General features: G+C 40.4%; 1 protein-coding gene across 6 annotated transcripts in view; it reads left to right on the top strand.

The window, feature by feature from the left end:
• Positions 1-1,161: 1,161 nt before the first annotated feature.
• qki (QKI, KH domain containing RNA binding) overlaps positions 1,162-27,298 on the top strand; it is a 183,095-nt gene continuing 156,958 nt past the window's right edge. For all 6 annotated transcript variants that reach the window (XM_003215756.4, XM_008123135.3, XM_008123123.3 and 3 more), the window contains exon 1: positions 1,162-1,440. In XM_003215756.4, coding sequence (XP_003215804.1) covers positions 1,299-1,440 — 142 coding nt within the window. In that variant the 5' untranslated portion in view covers positions 1,162-1,298. The remainder of the gene's footprint in view (positions 1,441-27,298) is intronic.

Below are 27,298 nucleotides of genomic sequence, written 5' to 3'. Positions count from 1 at the left end.
GCTTCTGGAACATGACCATACAGCCCGGAAAAACTCATAATAATTCCGGCTATGAAAGCCTCAGACAACAGAAAACAATTGGGAAAGGGGGGGGGAGCGCGAGGATGATGATGGGGGAGGGGGGTGTTCTTTCTTGCGCGCCCTCGCGCAGGCGCATATCAACAGGCGTACGAGGAGTACCCGAGGTAGCGGCACGAGCCCTTTATTTTTTTTAAAAAAAACCCAGCGTTCTTTTCGCTGTGCGCGCGCCCGCCTCCTTACACCAGAGGCATAGATAGATGTGTGTGAAAGAGAAAAGGAGAGCCAAAATTTTTTTGTATTTATGCGCGTGCGCAAAGAACCGCCGCCACTGCCGCCGCCTTCTTCTCCTCCTCGTCGTTGTGTCTTCGTTCCCCTCACAAGTGAAGGAAGCGCTCTCCCGTTCTTAGCGGCGCCAGAGAGAGTCCCCAAGTCTTTTTTTTTTTCCCCGGCACAAAGCCCGTAGGGGCGGGGCGGAGTCGAGAGGGCTCCGATTCCGCCAAGGGCCGCCGCTGGCTGATTAACGGCCGCCCCGCCCCTGCTCCTCGGCGGTGCTCCCCCCCTCCTCCTTTTCCTCCTCCCCTCGCCGCCAGCAGCGCAGCCTGAACTGAAGCGAACTCCAGAGCGAACTGAAGAAGAAGAGGAGGAAGGACAACAAGAAGGAGGTGGCGGCGGCAGGCAGTGGGAAAGGCTGAGGCTCGGCGGCGACCAGCAAGCGGAGGGGAGGGAGGGAGGGAAGGGCGGGAGGGGAGGGAGGGACGGAGGAAAGGCGGCAAGGCGGCGGCACAAGCAGAACCACACCAGCAGCAACAGCGGCAGGAGCAGGAGCAGCAGCGCCGGTGGCCGGGAGCAGCCTTACAAGCGGCGGCGAAGAAGGGGACTCTTCGGGAAGCCAAGCCCGCCTCCCTTGCCAAGGAGGAAGAGGAGGAGCGGGCGCCTCGGCTGCGAGTGAGGCGGAAAGGAAGGCTTCCACGGCCGGGGATCCCTATTCAAGCGGAAGAGGAGGCGGCGGAGGAGGAGGCGGCGGCAGACTTGGGTGGCGGTCGCCCAGCCCCCTCCCCGGTGTCGCCGTTTGTGTCTTGGTGCTTGTTCTTCTCCCTCGGCGGCGGCGGCGGCAGCAGCAGCAGCGAGTCCCTCCTCCTCCCCCTCCTCCTTTTTCTTTTCGGGGGGAAAGAGGCCTCCCTCTCCCGGGGCGCCTCCGCCGCGTCTCTTCCCCGCCTGGCGAGTCCTACTAGTGCGGCTTGCGGGCGCCCGGCTCGCTCTCCGGCCGCGCTGGGAATATGGTGGGGGAAATGGAAACCAAGGAGAAGCCCAAGCCCAGCCCCGATTACCTGATGCAGCTGATGAACGACAAGAAGCTCATGAGCAGCCTCCCCAACTTCTGCGGGATATTCAACCACCTCGAGAGGCTGCTGGACGAAGGTAAACACACACATCGCAATCATCATACATAATAATACCACACGAATTTAAAACCACGTTTTTAAAAAGAGGATCAAAACAAAACTTGGGCCTCTAGGCTACAGGGCTCCCTTTCCTTGCCCTTCCCGAAAAGTGTGCCTCCTCTTTTTGGCCCCTTCCCTTCTTCAATGGCGTCCTCTTCTCTCTCGCTCTTTTTCTCTTTTGGCCTTGCCTCCTTCCCCGTAAACAAAGAGGCGAAGCGGGAAGTCTCGGCAAGAAGAAGTTTTGGCCTTTGGGGGAGGGAGTGAAGGCGAGTCTCTTTTCGGCCCTTCGGCACCGTTGTTTTAAAAAACTACGATAATAACCCTTTTTTTAAAAAAAAATCGATCGGCTCTGGGAAAAGAAAGGTAGTTTTAGGAGAGTTTTGAGAATAGATAGGACGCACGAAGTAGTAGTAGTAGGCCGAGTGGCGTGATTTTTATAGCAGTGTTAAGCGAGTTAGTTTTGCAACATACAGAAATGGATTTCGGAGTGTTTTCATTGTTTGGTTTGAGATTGGCTTGGAGGTGGGAAAGGGGGGTGGCAGGCAGTGGAAAAGGCTCGGCTCTCGTCCCTTCTGGGCAGTTTGGACTAAAATGCGGTTGAAGTTTTTGTGGGTAAACAGACCCAACTTCTCCATTCGGTTTTATACTGAAGCCTCTTCGCTGGAAAGTTCTCGATTTCTGGTGTCAAAAATCAAACGCCAGAAAGGTTAATTCCAAGCGAGCTATCCGATCCCCCACCCCTGTCTTCCATCCTGAAGAGCAGGCATGGGCAAACTTGGGCCCTCCAGGTGTTTTGGACTTTGACTGGTAGGCTGTTAGGAATTGTGGGAGTTAAAGAGATGGAAGTCCCAAACTTCATAGTGATATGTTCTGTTTGACCTGGTTGAGTTTTAGTCTTCAATCCAAATCATTCTCTGGGAATTCGGACCTCAGAGTTTGAGGGTGTTATGGTTGAGCCCACCATGTAGATGTGGGTCGTTGTGTACATTGAGTTTGGGTCTTAATCTGAATTACTTTGATTTTTCCCATTTGGAAGAGAGTAATTCCAGACTTTACAGATCCCTTGACATATTTCAGCTGAAAACATATTTTGCAAATGGTTGTGGGGTGCCCCCTGACTGATGAATTTTATTCTGTTTGGATAACACTGATAAGTGGAGATCTCTTTGAAAGAACTCCCAGAATAGATATTTGACAGACTTTCTGTATTACAAAATTAAGCAATACATCAGATTTTAATCAGTTAAACACAAGCAAGAAGAAAGACTTTTTAGAAGTTACTGAATCATTGGTTTGATTTGGGAGAGAAGATTGGCCATCTTTGTCAAGAGCAAAAGAGCGGAGTATTTATTGTCCTGAAAGACTATTTCAAATGGAATGTGTGAGGTCATTCCTCCTTTTGAATGCCCTTGAAGCTCTGAAAGTGAACAGCGTTGTATTTTTTCAAAAGTCCAAAGCAAAAATTGGAAGTTAATCTAGTTAAATAAACTGTTATATCTGGTTTTGTTCCACCCTTATTTTTTTTCTTCCACTCTTCTTCTCTTGGTAGCCTGAAGGAAAAGTTCAACTGCCCCTTTAAGTCTTTTTTGCTTTTCCTGTTTATTTTGGCTCCTGGGTGGAAGAACTGCATATGCTGAAAACTTTCTGGAATGTTGAAAAAATGTTCCATGCAAATTCAGTGGATGAGGTAAAAATGTTTAAATATTTGAACACTAAGGGGCGCCAGTTCTTTCTTTTTGAAAAACAGTTATAACATTGTAGGTTGCATTGTGAGCCTTTAAGCGAAAACCAAGAAATATGCCAAAACTTTTTAGGAGCTGCAGCTAAATGAGTTTAATGGCTAAAGATATATTCCCACATATTTGTGATTATAGGAATTGGTGTAATTCTCCCTCCTCAAATCATGAACAGGATTAGTCATTTTCTATTACAATGAGCTGAGAATCTATGAAGTGACAAACTGTTTTTTTTCTTTCTAAAGACTACCAATAGTTTGGACAGAAGAAATATCATTTTTTGTGGCATTAGGGATCTTTCGTAATAGTTGTTTTTAATTTTTTTAAAACATCCTGGAAATTTTATATTTTTGTTGAGTATACACCTTGTGATAATTCTACATTTTTCACTCATATTGGTAAATATACTTAGAGTAAACCCATTGAAATTAATAGTATTTGTTAGTCACAACTATTCCCATGGATTTGATAAATCTAGATAAGGCTTTAGTTTTTATTCTTTTGTCTTTAGGAGAATTAGATCAGGTGAAACCAAGCCTTACCAGATTAAAAGAAATAGTCATACTTATAAGGTATGGGGCATTTTAATGAATTTAATTAAAACAATATACACCTTTTGAAAGTAGTCTTAAATGTTCCTGTTAATTTCAGGTATGGTATTTATAAACATTTGCACATATGGAGAAGGAGTTTTCTAAAATAAAATAGATTGTACAAATGATTAATAGTTTTCATTTCTACTTGTAAATGTTGTGGCCAGGATCCAGATATATTCTTTCTATTGATTCTACACTTTCTGCCAGAATCAGCATTTCCAGCTCTTCCTTTATAACACTGTATCCTAAAAATCCACCCTATGAAGACATTGTGGGGTAGATATGGTAGTACGGAGGGCTTTAATGTTGGATATTGGCCCAACTATAGTAGCAGTTATATCTGGAGCAGCATAATAAATATCAGGGCATTTTTCCTTTGGTATATAGCAACCTGTAGGAAATGGGAGGTTTCCGTCATTTGGAAGGCACAGTAAATCCAACAGTTGTTTGCTAAAAGTTATGACACAAATGCTAACAATGAAAAGCCAGAAAGCTGGATCCCTTTGTTTTTAGTGAATAGATACTTGTGTTTTTTCGTTTTCTTGTGAGGGATTAAGTTTTAAGTCTTTTAGAGAGATCGAGATATTAATATCAACTGATCTAGGCAAATAAGTTATAAACATTGGAAGCCTTAAACTAGGGTATAGTATTGTGGATACTTACTTGATTGAATGCACCATTGAACAAAGTTAGGTGTATTTCTTAGGAGAGACAACCAGAATTGTTGTGAGAAGAGATTAAACTCATTAATTCAAAGCCATTCGATTTAAAAATACTTAAAACGTTGCTAAGTTAGTCCAAAAACTGATCTTAATCAATGGACTTTAGAAAAAATACTCACTGAAGAGAAAATGCTTACAAATAACTGACTGAAGAGAAATCAATGCAAACTATAATGTGTGTTCAGTCCCTAAACTTCATGTGTAGCTAAACGGAGATCTCACAAGAAAATTGTGTATTGCATTTAAAAAAAAGTTTTAAAGAGTTGGTCTGAGAGAATTTCATTTAATGCTTGTATAATGGACTGACACAGGGTTCACATTTTAGAATAGGTGATTTTGAAAATTTAAAACTTGTTCTATTTTCAGTCATTGTAAGGGACATTTTCAAGAATTATATGTATAATGTCCAATGAATTGAAAGAATAAACGTTTTAATAAATCTAGGTAAACATTATTTACATGATTATGGTGTAACAAGCAATCTACTCTCTTACCATAATAATTAAATTATGACTCTTAATTTCAAACCTCTTTTTTCTCTAGTTGCATGGAGCAGTGTATCTGTGGTTCCAAGCCTTTCTTTTTTCTTTTTCTAATATGTAGCACTAAAAAAAAAGTAAATTGTGCACTTTAACCAATTATCATAGGAAGTTGCCTTGGGACAAAACCTGCATTTGTAAATCCATGTATCTAGGAGTGGTTCCTTTCCTCAAACATTATTTCAGCATGACTTTAATAATGATATTAATCCACACAAGACAGACATTTTAGGGAGTATTGTTTTTTAAAAAACAAATAAACCCTAAATAACCAAAGACATTTCTCAGCTATTCTGGAAATTATTGGCGCCAGTTGCAACATTTTATTTCCACCCTTGAATGAGTTTTTTGAAATTCTGAAACAGAAGAAAATTCTGCTTTTTTGTTTTTGTGTATGGTATGGCACTTTTGCACCGTAACATTAGAAACAAACATAAATTAGGCCTTTAAAAAGAAGGTTAGAGCAGCAAACCTATGCCTTAAAAAAAGAGAACTGATGTAGATTCACAAATTCACTGCAAACAACCCCCCAAAGAATGAAATGAGTGAACACAAAAGAGACAGCAGCTGGAAATCCAAGGAATTACATTCTGAGAATTCACTCTTCTCAGACCAGTCTGGAAGACTAAATTTTTAACATCAGATTTAAATGTGTTTTTTAAATTCAGGCAAGAACAGTGATCCAGAAACTGATATTTTACAGATCTCCTCTTAAAATACTAAATTGTATTATGAATTATGGGTTCTTATTAGCCGCTTGTAATTCCAAAACAAATATTATGTGAGTAGAGATTTCAATTTTTCGCATTTTCTTAGAAGTACCACCTGTAGTGGTGAATATAGTATTTCCTGTTCTTCTTTGGCCTGGTTTTCTTATACCTGTAGAAGTTTGTGAGCATTAAACTGGTTTATTTAACAAATGACCCTAAAAATCTCCTTATTTTTCAATTGATACGTTTTGTGTAACAGGTAAGCAGACAAATATCGGTTGTGAATAAAAATGTGAGGCTTGAAGCCTTGTATAGTCACCGTTATCAACATTTATTTATATAGCACCATTGCATGATATAGGTTGAGTTCTGATCTTTAAGCATCAAAAGGAAATTTAGGCAAATAAAGGTCACAGTCTACACATTTCAGAACAAAGCAGGTTTTTCCCTAGAAAGTAATCAGAAATGCAGATTTTCTTCAAAGACATTTTCAGGTAACATATTAATCAGTTTTGGAAACACACTTACTGTAATTTCTGGCTTTGTGTAGTTGTGCAGCATTCTTACAGGAATTCTGCATCTTGATTTGTAGTATGCAGGTTTTCAATTTTGCATGATCCATTCCCATCACTCTACATTCTACAACATGAAAATCGGAACTGAATGTTTATCAATGTCTGCTTACTAAAACAGAAATGGTATTAAGGTGTCCACACTTCTACAGACTTAACCTGTTTAGTGATAATCGACGTTCTACATGGCATTATAGTCTGCAGGCATCTTTATTTGTTCTTGATACTAAAAATAATGCCAAGACATTTGGAAACTTTAGTTTTTAAAAATGTGTTTTACATTGCTTCAAATAGGATACTTTACTCTACAAAGGGATAAAACTAATTGTTAGTCTCATCTAGAATAGATGCAAATTGTTAAGTAGTTTATTAAGGCAGTATGTGGTATGTCTCTAGTTGAAAGTTGGATTTAGTCAAGTAATGTTGCTTATATTTGTTGCGGTCTATCCTAAATTTAGTTGGCAATTCAATTAGAAGAGACTCATAGATTTAATGTTCAGAAATGTATTCCTTGGGTTTATGCTATTTGGGAAAGAAAATTGGATTTGGGCCTGTTTTTTTACTGAATCTTTTAATTTTTTAATTAAAATACGACATTTCACATATATGTGGTAGCAGTTACCACAGTTCCCATTAATGAACAGTTGATATTAATATATAATAATGTGTGAGATATGTAAGTACAGTATTCTAAAAGCATGATTTTAAAATAGAGCATACTTTACTTTTCCACAAGCTTCTGCAAGTTATTAAATCATAATGATTGGCTTATGTTACCCTAAATTGTCAACATACATATAACAATTGCTGAATGGGAAAACGTGTTCAGATATACTCCCCCCCCCCCCCCCCCCCCGCCTCATTTAAGTAAAGTTAAAATACTGGAGCTCCAGTGCAAAATGTTATGTAGGTTGGAAGCAAGGTTTCCATTTGAATTAGAATTTTAATTCAAAATATAGCTCTGAAAAGACTTTCTACTATGCTTTTGGTTTTAAGTTGTTGAGATAATTATAGAACAGTATCAAACATTTAACAGAAATGCTACAATATATAATGTTATGGAATATAATTTTTTAACTATTTAAAACATGGTAGATATTTTATATGCTGTATGTAGGTACTTTTACTGATTTCCTTAGTCCATGGTAGTCTTTCATGCTATACTGCACACTGTTCTAAAAAGTCCCAGAAGCTTTTTTATTTTATTTTTTTAAAATAGGAACCCCAGTCCTACATAAAGGAAACTGCCTGAACCTAGTAGAAAGCCACTATTTAATACATCTTGTTTAGGACCACATTTACATTGAGACAGACACATGGTATACTAACCTGGTAAACTCTGCAACAGATTATGATGACTGTAGGAAGATTCTATTTGTAGTAGTTTTACAAAAACTCCAAAACAATTATATGTCCCCACCCTCTTTGGTTTAAATACTTGAAATCATTTCACATGTACTTTTAGCATTAGGCCTGAATGTTGAAACACATCTTGTATAGGCTGGAAGAATGATCTGTGTAGACACACCCAATGCACACCCAATCTCCCCTCACTTGGGGATGCTAAACGCATCATATAGGTATCTTAGTCTACTGGCATATAAAGATGACTCACTGTGTTTGTGAAGTGGAAGTGTGTCCACATTTCTAGGTTAGGCAGCTAGACCGGGACAGTCCAGATTGTGTACCTCTTTGCCTTGAATGCTCTCGTTTTTAGACTGATAATCTGCAGAATGAGGTTCTAATGTTTGAAACTGGGTTTCTTAAACATGTTTTGTATATTTCTTGAAATTGCAGGATGTGAAAAAATTACAATCCTGACTTGAGATGATATAAGATTACTGTCAGTAAACTAGTTACTTTTTAAATTTCACTGGAAAAGGGGATAGGACTGGTAGTCCACTGGAGTCCGTATTGTGATGAAGCAAAATATGATATAAGTGGGGTTGTTGTATGTTTTCCGGGCTGTATGGCCATGTTCTAGAAGTATTCTCCTGACGTTTCGCCCACATCTATGGTAGGCATCCTCAGAGGTTGTGAGGTATGGAGAAACTCAGCAAGGAAGGTTTATATATATCTGTGGGAAGTCCAGGGTGAAGGAAGAACTCTTGTCAGTTGGAGGTCAGCGTGAATGTGCAACATTCTACTGATTCCACCTTCCTAGTTGTTCTGTGTGTTCTTTCTGTGTTTTCCTTCATCAACCATGGTTGTAATTATATTATTTTTAAAAAACAGCATATATTTCTAAAATTAGGAGTCTATAAGAAACTACTAGCTGACATTTCCATCAGCTTCCAAGTGTACTTCAGCCTATGTGGAAAAGCCAAACTCTAGTCTTAAGCTATGTTGTAACCCACCTTGAGCTACAACAAGAGGTGGGTAAGAAATAAAATTGTTGTTGTTGTTGTCTTATTCAAGACAACTATGAAAACCAACACCTAGTGAATTGGCAAAAAGAGAAGGAGCATTTTGTCCTTCCTGAGTCCACTTTAATTCTGTATTGGTTGTAGAGAAAATGAGTTTTCTTTTTCCACAGCTAACACAGACACTATAGATTGTCAGAAGAGGGAGAAAAGGATCTGCTATCTATTGGCTATCTCTCTTTCATTTGTGGATATCTGCTCATGCACAACTATCTGGAAATTTTTAAATAAAAGTCTCACTTAGGTGCACCATAGAGCATCTGTATTATGCTAAGACATGAGTTAATCCCAGTGTCGCTTCTGTGCCTTGAAAAATAACTTAAATGAATTCAAATCACTTAATTTTATACAGACAGAAAGGGTTATATTGTTGTATTAAGATTTTCATTTTATTAACCTAAGATTGAAGCTGAGATCTTACTGCATTTCTCTTATTTCCTTTTGCTGATATCAGTGCAAGCTGCATGGTTTCATCCCTTCTGTATTTTATTATTTCCAGAAGTCTTCAAGTTAGGGTTATGAGAACAGAGAGTTACTAATACAAAGCAACAGGGTGCATGCTTGGATAAAACTATTTTGAGAATAAAGTCCATGGAAAAAGTGCAGTTATCTTATGGATGAATGAAATTTTCTGATGATTTTTCACAAGTTCTAATCAGTCACCAACAGCTTTGAAAAAAATCCAGTCAACATTAAATTTGTAACTATCCTTTTGGTTATTTAAGTATACTATTGATTTTATAAGCTTTGGAAGTCATACACAGTTTGTGCTCCCCTGAGATGAATGTTGCAGTTAGCTTCTGATGTCATACTTAACTTTGGAGACTTTCTCTTCCCAGGTCCTAAATATTGAAGGAAAGGAGGGGACTTCTGCTTTTATTACAGTGAAATCAGTGCAAAGAGTTGTGCAAGTTGACTTTGTAATATCTATGGCTGCTGAAGTATTTGCTGTTTTAAGTGAAGTAAGTACAGGAATCACTGAAGGAACCATGGCAGCTTGTTCTACTGAAGTTGGAGTGGGCAGATATGGCAATTTAAAGGTTGAGTGGGAGTTCATTATGCTAAGTGCAGCTTTTATAAAATACATTAAAAAGTAATAGGTTATTGAGGGTGGGAATAGAAGTAAATCATTTAACCATGTAATCCTGTCAGGCCTCTCAGAATATGTACTGTTGGGACCATAGAAGAACAAAACATAGATATTTCAGGGCCAGGAAAGACCTTGTGTACAAATGCGGTTATGTGCATTGTCAGCATCCTCCTCTGTTCCATTTAAGCCAGCAACACAGCTATGAATGAGTATGGGATTAGCAATTTAACAGCAATTGCAGTCCAGGGGAAAGAGTGAACGAGTAACAAAAGACAATAGAAGAGGTGACATATAGCAGAATGGGGTGGCAGGTATTTGTGAGATGATTTTAGCTGGCAAGGAGGCATAATTGCAAAGTGCACTTGAAAGGTGGATTTGGGATATAGAATCATAGAATCATAGAGTTGAAAGATACCACATGGGTTATCCTTTGCAACCTCCTGCCATGCAGAGATATGTTAAGACATTCAAGTATAAACTGGTGATTGGATATGGAGATGCTAATGCAGGATTTTGACAGGCAAGATATACATGTTCCTAAATTATCTTTGCACGGATAGAATTGATTTTTAGAAGATGACTATATGGTACCTGTCCCAACAAAACCGGTGGCTGGGTAGGAAAACTAATGGGCATTATAGTCAGTGGTGGGGAAAGAGGTGGTATTTGGTAGTTCAACCTCCTTCCAGTGAGTACTATTTGGTCCCAACTCTCCAGAGCAGTTCAGGAGTTTGGGATTGGTGGGCTTCAGCCTGCTTTTAACTTTGTGTTTTCAAATACACCACAACTTGTACCCTTGGTTTGCTTCTGACACAATAAATAAATAAAACCTGGGAAGGGAAATTGCCATGAATTATGTGCTTTATTGTTTTACTGTCACATAGTATTTTTAATCAGTATAGTGATTACAGTACTATTGGATTAAGGTCCAGTGGACATAGACACATTCTAGGTCGCTCAACCTATTAGAGATTGTCTAACCTGTTCTTTTTAAAAGGAAGATGGTGATTTGCATCTACATCTGATCACTTAAATAAGTATATTGGACCAAATAGCTGAGCTTGAAGGTGGAAATAGTATGTTATATAATTGTTTCAATTTAAAAGATATTTTAAAAATATTGTAGAATAAACTGGGCATTAAATACTTCAGCAAAAGTATTTGAAGTCCGCAGCTTAGGGGTCCTCCTGGACTCAGCGCCGACGCTTGATACTCAGGTAATGGCAGTGGCTGGGAAGACCTTTGCACAGTTAAAACTTGTGCGCCAGCTGCGACCGTGTACCGTGAGAATCCTCACTTGGCCATGGTGGTCCATGCCTTAGTTGCATCCAGATTGGATTACTGCAACACACTCTATGTGGGGCTGCCTTTGAAGATGGCCTGGAAACTGCAACTGATGCAAAGGTCGGCAGCCAGGTTGTTAACTGGAGCTAGTTACAGGGAACGGATGACGCCTTTACTGAAGCAGCTCCACTGTTTCCGGTCCCAATTCAAAGTGCAAGTTATTACTATAAAGCCCTAAACGGTTTGGGTCCTGCTTACCTTTGTGACCATATCTCCCTCTGTGAACCGGTGTGAACTCTAAGATCTTCTGGGGAGGCCCTTCTCGCGTTCCCGCCTCCGTCACAAGCACGGTTGATGGGGACAAGGGAGAGGGCCTTCTCAGTGGTGGCCCCCAGTCTCTGGAACTCTCCCCCCAGGGAGATAAGATTAGCCCCCACTCTGTCCACCTTCTGTAAAGACTTGAAAACCTGGATGTTCCAATGTGTTTTTGAATATTGGTTTAACTGCTGATTAGATCTGCCCAGCCCTAATTTATTGCTTTGGTTTTTCTAGCATTTTATTCACAGCCTAGCCCTATAGTCTACATTTTGCACAAGCCCTTGCCCTGCCCTCTTGAATCTGAATATCCCCACTTTTTCCGGCCACTGGTTGTTGATGTCAGTTGACGTACTTTATGATGTTTTTACCTTTCTGGTTTTAATTATACTGTTTACCTGTTGTATGTTTTTAATTATGTTATTACATAAGCTTGGCTTGGTCCCCATCTAAACTGCCCCGAGTCCCTTCGGGGAGGTGGAGCGGGGTATAAGAAAAAAGTTGTTCTTGTTTTTATTATTATTATTATTATTATTATTATTATTATTATTATTATTATTATTATATGTTGTTAAGGTTTTCAGTGTAAAACAACACCGATTTATTAAGTTGTAGCTGAAGACTTTCTGCTGAAGACCTCCTTTCTGTTTACATTCATGTATCCTGGGAATTTGTACCCAGCAAAAAGTTTATAAGCCCCCTCCCCCCGTTTTTGTTACCAACTCTTTAGATTCTAAATACTGTACTGAGATAATGGAATCTGAAATTGTCTGTTAACATCAAACATTATAGGTCATATAAATAAAAGCTCCAGCTGAGTCCCAAAGAAAGGTGAGATAATACTCATTTGAATATTCAACAAAGTTTTTTTCCAGGAGGTGTTTTAGGTTAATTCAGTATTTATTTTAATTAAACCTGCAGGCATTACAGTTTTGTTAGTTACTAAAGCATAATCTCAGGAAATTAAAATGCTCTACTGTGTTGCTAACATTTGCACACTCTGGACATAAATGTGTGTAAGACTTAAGGAAACATGTTCCTTCTTATTTATTAAACAAATTGTAAATATACTTGATAATCATTGAGGTTTAATGTTGCTTACTGTTGTTTTTCTAGAAGAAGATAACATTTATACTGCTTTCAGTTTAACATAGCAATAATTATAAGGTAATTTATCAGATTAGCAGCAGTGAAGAAATATCAGCAAGGAGACTGATAGCAATGAATTGAGAGGTAGTGCCATAGAACAGTAGAGAGGAGACTCTGGGTTTGTGTTATCTGGCAATATAGTATATTGGGACCAGAGATATTAGGAGAATGTTGTGCAAGGGATGAAGTCAATTAAATTTTCTACTCTGTCAGCAAGTCCAGTTTGTTTTTTTGCTGTCAATTTTTGTAATTGTTACAGTTACGAGATCTTCTATCACATCCTGATTTCTCGTCTGTTTGTTTCCAGTATGGTAGATAGCTGCTGCAGACCAGTGTGGTTAGTAAATTAATGAGGCTTCTATAAATGTACTTACGATGGTAGTTTACTCTGGTGGTAATGAGGCTTATCAGTTTTGCTATTGTTTGAACATCTCTGCAACTTTTGTAGTTTTGAACTAGAAGAAAGGAGCCAGTCTGTAGAATACTTGTTCATATTCCTATTTAAATTAGTATTCTGATTAAAAAATGAGGCTTATTTCAACAAGAGAGAATAAAACAAAAAAAAATGAGAGAATGAAGAAGAGAATGAGTTTTTAAACTTTAAGATTACAGTTTTAAAAGAAAATCATTTATATGATCATTTTTTAAAAAAAAAAATCTGTAGATAATATTGGTAACTGGTTGAAACAGCTTTGTGAAATATATATTCCGTGCATTTTAATAAATGGAATAATTTCACATTTACCCAGAAGTAACCACTATTATATTCAGTGAAACTGATAAGTAAACATAGGATAGCGGTATGAGAAACAACATGTAATTAGGGATAAATGAATGTCATAATTGGCTTGCAGTAGACCCTTCTGTCTCCCCCGTTATAGACTCAAATTCAGCCTAAGAGAACTACTGTTCACGCTTACAGAAAAGTTAGCAAATTGACCATGCTTTCAAATTTTGTATCTTGTCAAAACGTTTACCTTTTTTAGTAGAGTTTAAAAGCAATACAGTATCTACTTGAGACAGGTAGGTGCTTCTGAAACGTTTCCAAGTCAGTCTGGTAAATATAGTTCAGGTTCTTAGGCCCCACTAGTAAGTGAATGCTTCCTTTTGAGGGTTATCTCTTGGTGCCAAATTTGACAAAATAGAATACTAGGTAGTGTTTATGCTTGTGAGATTCTGGTACAATTGTGTTAGAATTGTCAATTTTTGTGATAATAGCTCCCATTGATAAAGTTCTTATTTATTGCTTGATACCAGTATTTCTCCAGTTATGACACATTTCAGATGTTCTGTTTAAATAAACAGATATTTCTTTATGGTTTGTCTTTTATATGAAAGAAAACCATGTCTTTGAGTAGAAATCCAATTTGCTAATACTGTGTCAGTGTCATGTTAAAACACATTAGAAAAATTGTCAAAGAAGTATTCTGCTGCTGCTCAATCGCATAGTTGTTTCCGACTCTTCGTGACCTCATGGACCAGTCCATGCCAGAGCTCCCTGTCAGCCGTCGCCGCCCCCAGTTCCTTCAAGGTCAGGCCAGTCACTTCAATGATACCGTCCATCCATCTTGCCCTTGGTTGGCCTCTCTTCCTTTTTCCTTCCATTTTCCCCAGCATCGTGATCTTTTCTAAGCTTTCCTGTCTTCTCATGATGTGGCCAATATACTTCAACTTTACCTCTAATATCCTTCCCTCCAGTGAGCAGCCGGGCATTATTTCCTGGATGATGGACTGGTTGGAACTTCCTGCAGTCCTCTCAGCCTTTTCCTCTAACAGCACAATTCAAAAGCATCTATCATCCTTCGTTCAGCCTTCCTTATGGTCCAGCTCTCACAACCATAGGTTACTATGGGGAACACCATTGCTTTGACTATGCGGACCTTCGTTGCCAGTGTGATGTCTCTACTCTTGACTATTTTATCAAGATTGGCCATTGCTCTCCTCCCAAGAAGTAAACGTCTTCTGATTTCCTGGCTCCAGTCTTCATCTGCAGTGACCTTCGCACCTAGAAATATAAAGTCTGTCACTGCCTCCACGTTTTCTCCTTCTATTTGCCAATTATCAGTAGGTGTAGTTGCCATGATCTTGGTTTTCTTGACGCTTAACTGCAACCCAGCTTTTGCACATTATTCTTTCACCTTGGTGATAAGGCTCCTCAGCTCTTCCTCACTTTTGGCCATCAGAGTGGTATCATCTGCATACCTAAGGTTGTTAATGTTTCTTCCAGCAATTTTAACTTCGGCCTTGGAATTGTCAAGCCCTGCACGTCACATGATATGTTCTGTGTCCAAGTTGAATAGGTAGGGTGAAAGTATGCAGCCCTGCCGTACTCCTTTCCCAATCTTGAACCAGTCTGTTGTTCCATTATCTGTTCTTACTGTGGCTGCTTGGCCTTTATACAGATTTCTCAGGAGACAGACAAGGTGACTTGGTATCCCCATACCGCCAAGAACATGCCACAGTTTATTATGATCCACACAGTCGAAGGCTTTAGAATCTATATATGTATGTGTGTATGTGCCAGCATTTTGATTGGCCGGGCGGAATATGTGCCAGCTTTCTGATTGGCCAGCCGGAATATGGGCCAGCTTTCTGATTGGCCGCCACTTTCACAGGCCACTGGGACCCCTGAGGCAAAAACTACTACCAGCAGGCTTCGGCCTACTCTCTCTCCTCAGAATGACGCTAGCTTTGGTACATTAACAGCCTTCGGCCTATACTTTTGTAATCAAAAATACCACTGGGACCACCAGGAAGGCCGGACCTGGACCAAACTTGACACACATAACCCCTAGGACCCATGAACCCACTGACAACGGATCTGGACCAAATAGACCCAACATGGCCAACTGTGCATACGGATAATAAAAAACTTTGAGTGCTAGGAATTACAGTTCACTCACACATTCACAGCATTCTGAATCTAACTAATGATGGAATATAATTATGTTTTAATGCTTCCTTTTAAACAATGGTTGTGGGTATGTTTATGAAAACTTCTACCCCCTCACCTCACCCCCCTTCAGCGCTTCTACTGACATGTCTCGGCCTTTGCAGCCTGCTAGGCCCCAAAAGAGGACGCCATCTTCCCTCCTCAATATTGTTCCAAAGAAGGCAGCTTTTCCCTGGCTCATTGGGACACAGTACTATTCACAGCAGATTAAAGAGAAAATAATGACTATCTTTTTAATCTTTCCTCTTAAGGATGGTTTACTCCCCCCCCCCTCAGTTTTTACTGAGGCAAAAAACTACCACCAGCAGGCTTCGGCCTTCTCACTTTAACAGGCTTGACACATACAGTCCCCATGGCCTACTATACATCCGGGCACTGTTTGGAGTGGGATGGACCATGTTTGATGGACTTGCATATGGGAGTTGTAGTTCACCTGCCCCCACTGAACCCCACTGACCCTAGACCTAGACTAAACTTGGAACACAGGAAAACAATGCCTTTCTCAAATGACTTTCGCAGGCCACTGTGACTGTCAGGAAGGACGGACCTGGACTAAACTTGCCACACATAACCCCAATGTCCCATTTTATGTCCTGGTGCCGTTTGGGGATGATGGGCCACAGATTATGGGATTTCAGGGTACTTTCAATCGCTTCAGCTCCCACAGATCACTGCCATGCCCACAAGTGACGGAACTGGACATAGAGTCCCCATCATCTACTTTACACCCTCGCAATGTTTGGAGGGGGATCGACCCGGCACGATGGGACTTGCATATTGGAGTTGTAGTTATATCTAGCAAAATTCTATCAGCCTACGTCCTGCTTCGTTTGGTTGTCCCAGACCATGCTTGCCTGTGATCTCTGTTGTCATTTGACTGTCTACGTTAGCATTCTAATCTCCTATAATGAGAATAATGTCTCTTTTTGGTGTGTTATCCAGTAGGTGCTGCAGATCCTCATAGAATTTATCTAATTCTGCTTTTTCAGCAGCTGTGGTTGGGGTGTATATTCGGATCACTGTGATGTTAAATGGCTTGCCTTGAACTCGAATTGAGATCATTCTATCATTTTTTGGGTTGTATCCAATCACTGCTTTCGCAACTTTATTATTAACTATGAAGGCTACTCCATTTCTTCTGTGTTCCTCTTGTCCGCAGTAGTAGATTTGGTGGTCATCTTTTGTGAAGTGGCCCATTCCAGTCCATTTCAGTTCACTGACTCCCAGAATGTCTGTCTTTAATCTTGACATCTCACCGATAACCACGTCCAGTTTGCCCCTGACACATAGATCTTACATTCCAGGTTCCTATATTGTGTTGATCTTTAGAACATCGGATTTGTCGTTCACCTCCAGCACCGTCGGCTGTTAGCCTTCCTTTCAGCTTTGAGCTAACTGTGTCATCACATCTAGGGCTAGTTGGACTAGTCCTCTGCTCCTCCCCAGTAGCATTTTGACCATCTTCCAACCTGGGAGTCCTATCTTCCGATGGTATACCCACATTTCTCTGGTTGTACTGATCCATGTAGTTTTCTTGGCAAGAATACTGGGGTGGGTTGCCATTACTTTCCCCAGGGATCGTATCTAGTCTGACCTCTCTGCCATGACTTTCCCATCTTGGGTGGCCCTGCACGGTATAGCTCATGGCATCATCGAAGCGGTCAAGCCCCAGCACCACGTCAAGGTAACGATCCTTTGCATGGGGCAAAGAAGTATTAACCAATGTTATTTCATTGTTAAGGCAAGCATTATATAATTTGTATTATTATCTGCCTGTCCTTACTGCTCAAGGTGGGGCACAACATAGTTAAAATACATCATTATTCTAAAATACATTACTTAAAAGCACATATTAATACATACACATACTAAAATACATGGAACAAAAATTTAAAACACAATAAACACCTAGAATGTGATTTTAAAATTCATAGTTAAAACAGAGTGATTAGGCCTAGTGGAAGAGATAGGTCTTCAGTTGTGCTTAAAATTCCAACAACTGAGGGCACGTCCAGACAGTACCTTTATCCCAGGAGCTCCTGCAGCAGTCAGGAGGGTGGCCAGACACTGTTCCCTTTAAACACTGAAGCAGTTGCTACAAAATCAAAAAGTGCAATTTTTCCAGGTGCGGGAATATTGCAGTTTTTAGCCGAATATCCGGATCTTCACATGTCTCTACATTCGGAAATCACATAATTTTTTGTCTGAGTTTGTTCACTGGTTTGTTCCTGATTGGTCAGTCCCTAAAAAGAAGATGACACTTGAGTTGAAGGCAAAAACTTTGTCCTGGGAAGGGGAACTTCGTCCTTCACGTGTTTAATGAAGTTTGTGGCAGAAAATGAAGTTCCTGGGGTTCAACAAGTACTTTCACATTAAGTAATGAAACAGGAGCAGAAACTTTCAAACCAGGAACAGAATGTCATCATTACTGTAGTTAGACCTTGTTGTATGGCCATCTGTGCAGATAGGTTTTGTGGTGTACTTGTGTCAGGGAACAACCCCCCACCTTTGAAGTTGACTGTGAACTTGTGCCCCCCCCCCTTTGAAGTTGACTGAATTGAATTAGCTGTTGTTTGATATTATTACTGTTGTATAAACCTTTGTTTTAACTTCTGTTTTATCATCTTCTTGTGTTTTAAACTGTGTGTATTGTTTATGTATTTGCGTTGTTACTTTTGTAACATTGTGAGCCGCCCCGAGTCCCCACGGGGAGATGGTGGCGGGGTATAAATAAAGTTTTATTATTATTATTATTATTATTATTATTATTATTATTATTATGTTGCTAAGTTATGCATGTGATTCCTCTTTGGGTGTATGCTGACAACACGTGTACAGTTTAGTAAATGGCAAAAACTTACTACTGGCTGTTGGGACATGGATGTGCTTGAGAGGAATGTAAATACAGTAGAGTCTCACTTATCCAACATTCTGGATTGTCCAACACATTTTTGTAGTCAATATTTTCAATGCATTGTGATATTTTGGTGCTAAATTCGTAAATACAGTAATTACTACATAGCAATAATGTGTAATGAACTACTTTTTCTGTCAAATTTGTTGTATAATATGTTTTGGTGCTTAATTTGTAAAATCATAACCTATTTTGATGTTTAATAGGCTTTTTCTTATTCTCTCCTTATTATCCAACATATTCGCTTATCCAGTGTTCTGCCGGCCTGTTTATGTTGGATAATCATAGAATAATAGAGTTGGAAGAAACCTCATGGGCCATCCAGTCCAACCCCCCGCTAAGAAGCAGGAAATCGCATTCAAAGCACCCCCGACAGATGGCCATCCAGCCTCTGCTTAAAAGCCTCCAAAGAAGGAGCCTCCACCACAGCCCGGGGGAGAGAGTTCCACTGTTGAACAGCTCTCACAGTGAGGAAGTTCTTCTTGATGTTCAGGTGGAATCTCCTTTCCTGTAGTTTGAAGCCATTGTTCCGTGTCCTAGTCTCCAGGGCAGCAGAAACAAGCTTGCTCCCTCCTCCCTATGACTTCCCCTCACATATTTGTACATGGCTATCATGTCTCCTCTCAGCCTTCTCTTTTGCAGGCTAAACATGCCCAGCTCTTTAAGCTGCTCCTCATAGGGCTGGTTCTCCAGACCCTTAATCGTTTTAGTCGCCCTCCTCTGGACGCTTTGCAGCTTGTCAACATCTCCCTTCAACTGCGGTGCCCAAAATTGGACACAGTATTCCAGGTGTGGTCTGACCAAAGCAGAATAGAGGGGGAGCATGACTTCCCTGGATCTAAACGCTATTCCCCTATTTATGCAGGTCAGAATCCCTTTGGCTTTTTTAGCTGCCACATCACATTGTTGGCTCATGTTTAACTTGTTGTCCATGAGGACTCCAAGGTCTTTTTTGCACACACTGCTGTCAAGCCAGGCGTTCCCCATTTTGTATCTTTGCATTCCATTTTTTCTGCCGAAGTGAAGTATCTTGCATTTGTCCCTGTTGAACTTCATTTTATTAGTTTCGGCCCATCTCTCTAGTCTGTCAAGATTGTTTTGAATTCTGCTCCTGTCTTCTGGAGTGTTAGCTATCCCTCCCAGTTGGGTGTAGTCTGCAAACTTGATGATCGTGCCTTCTAACCCTTTGTCTAAGTCGTTAATAAAGATGTTGAACAGAACCGGGCCCAGGACGGAGCCCTGCGGCACTCCACTTGTCACTTCTTTCCATGATGAAGACGACGCATTGGTGGGCACCCTTTGGGTTCGTTTGCTTAGCCAATTACAGATCCACCTAACCGTAGTTTTGTCTAGCCCGCATTTTGCTAGTTTGTTTGCCAGAAGGTCGTGGGGGACTTTGTCGAAGGCCTTACTGAAATCCAGGTACGTTACATCCACAGCATTCCCTGTATCGACCCAACTCGTAACTCTATCGAAAAAAGAGATCAGATTAGTCTGGCATGACTTGTTTTTGGTAAATCCGTGTTGACTATTAGCAATGACCGCATTTGTTTCTAAGTGTTCGTAGACCACTTCCATAATGATCTTTTCCAGAATCTTGCCTTGTATCGATGTGAGGCTGAGGTAATTGTTTGGGTTGTTCTTTTTTCCCTTCTTGAAGATAGGGACCACATTCGCCCTCCTACAGTCTGCTGGGACTTCTCCCGTTCTCAAAGAACTCTCGAAGATAATTGCTAGTGGTTCTGAAATAACTTCCGCTAGTTCCTTTAATACTCTTGGATGTAGTTGATCTGGCCCTGGGGACTTGAATTCGTTTAAAGAGGCCAGGTGTTCCTGGACAATTTGTTTCCCTATTTGGGGTTGGACTTCCCCCAATCCTTCATCCATTCCATGTTGCTGAGGTTGAAGATGGCTTTCTTTTTGTGAGAAGACCGAGGCAAAGAAGGCATTAAGTAGTTCTGCCTTTTCCCTGTCCCTCGTCACCATCACCCAATCTTCTCCTTGCAGTGGCCCTATCGCCTCCTTATTCTTCCTTTTTCTACTAACGTAAGCAAAAAAAGCCTTTTTTGTTGTTTTTATGTCCCTGGCAAGCCTGAGCTCATTTTGCGCTTTAGCCTTGCGAACCTTTTCCCTACAGGAGTTGGCTATACGTTTGAATTCTTCTTTGGTGATGTTTCCCCTTTTCCACTTCTTGTGCATATCATTCTACTGTAAGTGAGACTCTACTGTACTGAGAGCCAAGGTCATGCAGGTGGCTAATAGAAACAGCCATGTATAACCCAGGAACAGCACCCTATTGTTCCATGCCACAAGTACACAACCAAATCTGTCTGGATAGATGGCCAAGCAGCCAGGCTCTAAAAAGTGGGAGGGGAGGGGGTATGACTATTCAATAAATATGCGTGTATGTATTTTTCTTATGTTTTAGCTGTTCTTTGCATGATTCTTGAGTTATCCTTTGCTTAATCCTAAACTGACAAAACTGAAGATGTTCTTTCTAGTGATCTTGCATTTCTATTTGTAACAAAAATTCCCAAAAGTAACTATATTTTGTAATAATTGTTTGAACAAACCTTTAATATAGGTAGCATTATAATTATATTCCCAAACTAGCTGTACATAAAAAATATGTCCACAGAGCTTTTCCTTTTGACTTGGTGCTGAGAGATACATTCATCTGCAAACAGCTAGCAAAGTCAGTTTAACTTTCCCCCTGAATCAGGAAGTTACTTCAAGGCCACAAGAAGAAAGGAAAACACCCTATTTTCAAGAGGGAATTAGCATGTCTTAGACTTCTCTTGTTGTCCTCTTTACCTTTTCTGATCCTTTAATAAGTCAGGGTTCTCAACTTTGGAACCACCACACATATTGCTGCTTCCACCCTAGCCCACTCCCAACCAACTGCCAAATAAGTTTGTTGATGAACAGCATTATCAAACTGCCCAGCTGAGGGGGGTTTGGGAAATGCTGCAAAACATAAAAATGAAAATGGATTGGGGTCACTTGTGATTCTTAGGTTTCACTTTCGTTACTTGTGGCATAAAATAAATTTGACCTGAAAAAATGAAGATGTAAGAAGGGATGTTTGTATTGATGACTTTATGGTTTATCTGGATGTATTTTCTGATGTAAAATGTGTTGGTAGTAAATTTTTGTCATGTACAGGCAGTCCCCAAGTTACAAACAAGATAGTTTCTGTAGGTTTGTTCTTAAGTTGAATTTAATTTGTAAATTGGAACTCCCGCCAAAACTTGGGGACCTGGTAGTGCTTGGCTTACTAGAAGAAGGCATTGGTTATTTTGGGATGTTAGGTAATATCACTTAAGTTTGGTTCACATCCGTTGTTGGCTGGGTTCAGTGCTCTCTGGATTAGGGAAAACTTCAACTCCCAGATTCCCAAGGCAATCACCCCCAAACCGTGCCTGTATGCACAGTTGGCCATGCTGGGTCTGTGTGCCAAGTTTAGTCCCAGTCCAGTGTCGGTGGGGGTCACTATCTGTGGATGCAGGTGAACTACAACTCCCAAAATCAAGGTCAGGGGGGAAGTTAAGGCCAATTCCCAGAAATCCCTGCAGTATGTTCAGTTGGTCATGGGGTTTCTGTGTGCCAAGATTAGTCCCGGTCTGTTGCCAGTGGGGGTCACTTTTTCTGACTTCAGGTGAACTATAACTCCCATAAATCAAGGCCAGTGTCCCTGAAAATGCTCCAGTATGTTCTCTTGGTCATTGTGGGGGGGGGGGTGTCTGTGTGTCAAGTTTTGTCCAGGTTCGTCATTTGTGGGGGTTGCAGTGGTCTCTTGAAGTGAGAGAAGGTACTGCAAATCCCACCATCTGTGGTCTGTCCACCTCCAAACCACATCTGGATGTAAAGTGGGTCTTGGGGATTCTCTGTGCCAAGTTTGGTCCAGGTCTGTCATTTGTGGGGGTAACAGTGACCTGTGGAAGTGGGAGGCAATTAGAAAGCTGCCACATACACACGTGCATACAATTTTTTGCCACATACACACGTATACACATGTTTTCTAGATGCCTCCGTCATTGGTGCGGTTCAGTATGCTCTCCCTGCAGGATGAATTACAACTCTCACCATGGTATGTTAGTTCTGTCAGATCCCTCCAGTACGTTCAGTTGGTCATGGGGGTTCTGTGTGCCAAGTTAGGTCCAGGTCTATCATTGGTGGGGTTCGGAGTGTTCTTTGATTGCAGGTGAACAATAAATCCCAGTACCTACAACTAACACATGTCAATGCCAATTCCAACCCAAATCCACCAGTATTCAAATTTGTGAATATTGAATATGTGTTTCAAATTCGGTGCAGATCCATTGTTATTTGCGTTCACAGTGCTCTCTGGATGTAAAAAAAGGTAAAGGTTTCCCCTGACGTTAAGTCCAGTCGTGACCGGGGGTTGGTGCTCATCTCCATTTCTATTCTGTGTCCATAGACATCTCCAGGTCATGTGGCCAGCATGACTGCATGGAGCGCCGTTACTTTCCCGCCGGAGCGGTACCTATTGATCTACTCACATTTGCATGTTTTCAAACTGCTAGGTTGGCAGGAGCTGGGGCTAACAGCGGGCGCTCATTCGCTCCTGGGATTTGAACCTGGGACCTTTTTTGGTCCGCAAGTTCAGCAGCTCGGTGCTTTAACGCACTGTGCCACCAGGGGTTCTCTGGATGTAGGTGAACTATAATTCCAATAAATCAAGGTAATTTCCCCTAAAGCCCTCCTGCATTTTTTTTTGTTGGTCATGGGGGTTCTTTGTGCTAAATTAGGTCCAGGGCCATTGTTGGTGGAGTACAGGGTGCTCTTTTATTGCAGGTGAACTATAAATCCCAGTACCTACAAGGCTATAAATCATGGTGAATTTCCTCCAAACCTCTCCAGTATTTTTCTGTGGTCATGGGGGCTCTGTGTGCCAAATATGATCCAGGTCAATTGTCAGTGGGGGTCACATTGCTCTGTCTTGATGCAGGATGAACTACAACTTCCATCATGTGGAGTCAGTCCCCCAAACTCCTCCAGTATATTTAGTTGCTGCTCAGTTCTGTTTTGTTTGTTATACAGACAGAGTTGAAAAGAATAGGAAAGGGTTAAGGGAGGGGCAGCGTGTGAAGGTCATGCAAATTCCACACCAATGGAGAGAGCAAGGAACACTGATGCCTGCCTGTGGTGGAGGAAACACGTAAAATCTAGGGTGAAATTGTCCCTGAATGAAAGCATTTCTTGGGTGGTGGGCCGTAGTGTTTGGGGAGGACAATGGCTGGGTTTGGGCTACAGGTTCATGGCGCTCGCTATAACCTGAAATGTCATTGGAGGGAGTGCTTTTGGTGGCTCTTCAGCACTGTGGGTTTATATAGGCAGGAGCCTTTATGTGGGCACCTCCGCCACATATACACATACACATATTTAGTTTTATTATGTGTATAAATATATCAGCTTTGGGTATCCAAGGGAAGGGTTAACACCCTGTGGTATGTGTTTTGCTGTCTGTTCCCCTGTTCAGAAGATTTCCCCTCACTTTCTGTTCCTGTGAGAATTGGATTTTGAAAGAAAAATGGCTTGTTGTGGAAATAAGGATTGGTAAGAAAGTTTCAGTGAAGATACCTTTTCCCTATGATAACTCTTCCAGGAGTGAATTTATCTTTCTAGGAGTAGATTTCTCTCACTTCTTGTTGTCTCATTCCAGTTCTTAACTATGAGTCGTTTGTAAGTCAGATGTTTGGAACTCGGGGCCTGCCTGTATTGGGTTGACCTAAAATATTAAATGCACACACTAGGGCTTATTCTGTGTTCAATATGTCTGAGTTATTAGTGCAGTCTGGTTGGGTGATATATACTGTTGAACATTCTTTGAGAGGATAAATAATAAGATTGCCTTAATTGTTTTATGGTAGGGCTGTTTAGGGTAATAAACTGTGGTTGTTAGAGGTCTTGGATGGTACATATGGTTAATTGCAATCTAAAATGCTTTACACTTTTTCTGTAGTTCTTTTAAGCAAACTTGTGTAAATTTCATTATTATATATTGGGTGTGTGTGTGGATGTGTGTGGAAAGGAGTAACATTAACCTTAGTTGTACCCAGAATCATTTCTAAACCATGTCTGTCAAATATGTGATTGCCTTCAAGAAGAGATTTACTGATTTCAGTTCTTCCTCAGAACAGGATTGGGAAAACATAGTGCATGTGATACTATGCAAGTTTAATCAAACGTGGCTTTAGTATGGCAGATACATACATGATAATCCCTCACTTAATTGTTTTTATCAGAATGAAATGAATCTTATTGTTGTAAGCCTTACTGCTTTTATGACTTGCAGTAGTAATAGGGTATGGTAGACTGATTAAACATAATCTAAGCAAGTTTGTGTGCTGGTCATTTCATAGTCTGTTTAAAAAGAATGTGGCATTGAAATGGCTGAAGCAAAGAAAAGATGAATACATTTGTCATGAAGTGATTTGTGACTATTTCTCATCTTGTCTCCTTTTTCTAAACTTGCTGTGATGCAGGAGTTTATATACCATTTAAATTTAAATTAGATAAATTGAACATCTTTCTTTAGAGAACAGAAGTGTTAATTTAAACAATATTTAAACAATGTTTAAATAAACATGTGTACAGTATTATTTGTTAGCTTTAGAACTTGTCTTTGGATGACGTGTTTCATATTGGAATGTATTTTAATTATGCTTTTATGTCTTTTTAAATTTTAATAATTTTATTCATGTCTGTGTTTTATGCCCAAGGCATTGCACAAGTGCTGTTTGTAAGCTGCCTTGAGTCCCCCTCAGGGTAGAGAAAGGGAGAAATAAATATCTTAAATAAATAAATACAGTCAAGTCCCTTGTAAAGATGTGATAGGGAGGAATCCTTTTGATCACTTATGTTATTATATATTTAACTATCTTCGCTGCCACCAATATAAATATGCTTTATTCAGCTCTGGCCACCAATTGTGGAGATGTCAGGCAGAGGATACTTACTCTTTTTAATTATTCTTATTTACTTCAGATGGTAACGTTGCTTAGCTTGAATATAGGTGTGACAGAGACTTAGATGGTTTGAAGAACAAAACAAGTTTATTTCAAGTACAAAGCTTAGTGGTTCAATAACTTCTTTGAGGCACTTAAATAACTGTTACAAATAGATGTTGAGGTGTTCTAACTTCCAAAATACTTTCTTCTTATTTCAGAATTGACTCAAATTCCCTCATTTGAGCCACCCTGATCCTCCACTTGAGAATCAGTCCTCACTGTAATTTCATCATTACAGACTCTCACTGACTGCCTGGGTTTTAAAACGGTCCCTCCTTTTTCCCTTCAAACAGTGGTTAACTCCGCCCCCGTTGCTAGGGTAACCTGCCTTAGAATGCTGAACTGGTTACCTTTTCCTACATATTATCAACTCTAATACTTACCCATTTTAAACATAGCCAAACCTGACTGTTTAAACAAAATCAACCAAACATGTCATCCATAAATTAAAACATCACACTTCTTTACATCCCTCTATCAGTGGTATTCTTGGGGCAGGATGCAATAATTTGTTCTTGCAAGCAATTATGTGAATTTACATTTAAGAGTGCACTCTGTAGATAGAAAGCTAAGCTGAGGAAATGAATGGAGTTTGGGGATAGAAGAATTTGATGCTGAGGCCAAGGAAAAACTGCAGAAAAGACTGTACACATGGAAGCAGGAAGTTTGAGCACAAGTAGGCAGTGCCATTTTTAGTTGGAGTATTGCAAGTGAGTGACAGGATTGATATAATTGCACAGCTGGTCTGGTAGCATATTTTGCTTTTTGCATAAGGAAAGCTTTGCAGTTTTATTTCTCCCAAAGAGCAAAATGCCACAGCTACTGCTTCCTGGAGAGGGTGCCATCATTCTGATGACCAGAATGAAATTAATTATTGCTATGGTGATTTAACCATATTCATAGACATCTGATGCCATCACACTTTACGTACAGCATTTATATTTTGTCATGTTACATGATGTTCCAGGCCTCATTTGATGGCCATGTTTGAAAACCAAATTGATAGACTAGGCCGATGAAAGCAGCTGTCTTCTCAGACCTTGACATGACATGGCATTCATTAGTTAACAGAAACTTGGACTCCTGAAATAATAAGGTATTGCTTGAAAAAAGAGATTATTAATTTATTTCCACAGTCTTTGGAAATAAGAGGGGCCCCAAAAGGAGTGGAGGGAAATCTTTGAATATGATCATTGTGCAGTTTCCTTATACAGGCAGTGTCAGACTTACAAAAACATCCAACTTATACATGACTCATAGTTAAGAACAGGGGCGAGACAACAGGAAGTGGGAGAAATCAATCTCAACTGCTAAGAAGGGAAATCTACACCTGAAAGAGTTATCATGGGGAAAAGATTTCTCCACTGAAGCCTTCTCACCAATCTTTGTTTCCAAAAGAAGCCACATTTTTGAAAATTCATTTCTCAGTGACAAAAACTTGAGGTAAAATCTTCTGAACAGGGCCATAGACAGCAAAACAAACACCACAGGGATGTTGACCCCTTCCCTATCCTGTTCAAAGTGAACCCTGGTCTCACCCCCCCCCCCCCCCCCACACACACACACTCAGTGAAACCATGACTTAAGAGCATCCCAACTTAAGAGCGATTGCTCAGCCTGCATTTTGCCTTTACATATGTCATGTTTTAACTTAAGAGCTAGCGCCAGAGGGGGTACAGGGCTTTAGGGCTTCAAGGGAGCAACCTCCATGCCTCTTGCCTCATCCTCTTGTATGCTTTGAGAGATTGCTATCAGCTTTGTTCTTGTCCGCTTTGCGTAATTTTGAGTTAGTTGATTT

Source organism: Anolis carolinensis, chromosome 1 (genome assembly GCF_035594765.1).
Source record: "Anolis carolinensis isolate JA03-04 chromosome 1, rAnoCar3.1.pri, whole genome shotgun sequence".
NCBI classification, from domain to species: Eukaryota; Metazoa; Chordata; class Lepidosauria; order Squamata; family Dactyloidae; genus Anolis; species Anolis carolinensis.
Note: the sequence above shows the minus strand (reverse complement) of the source record. Positions and strands in the feature narration are given on the sequence as shown.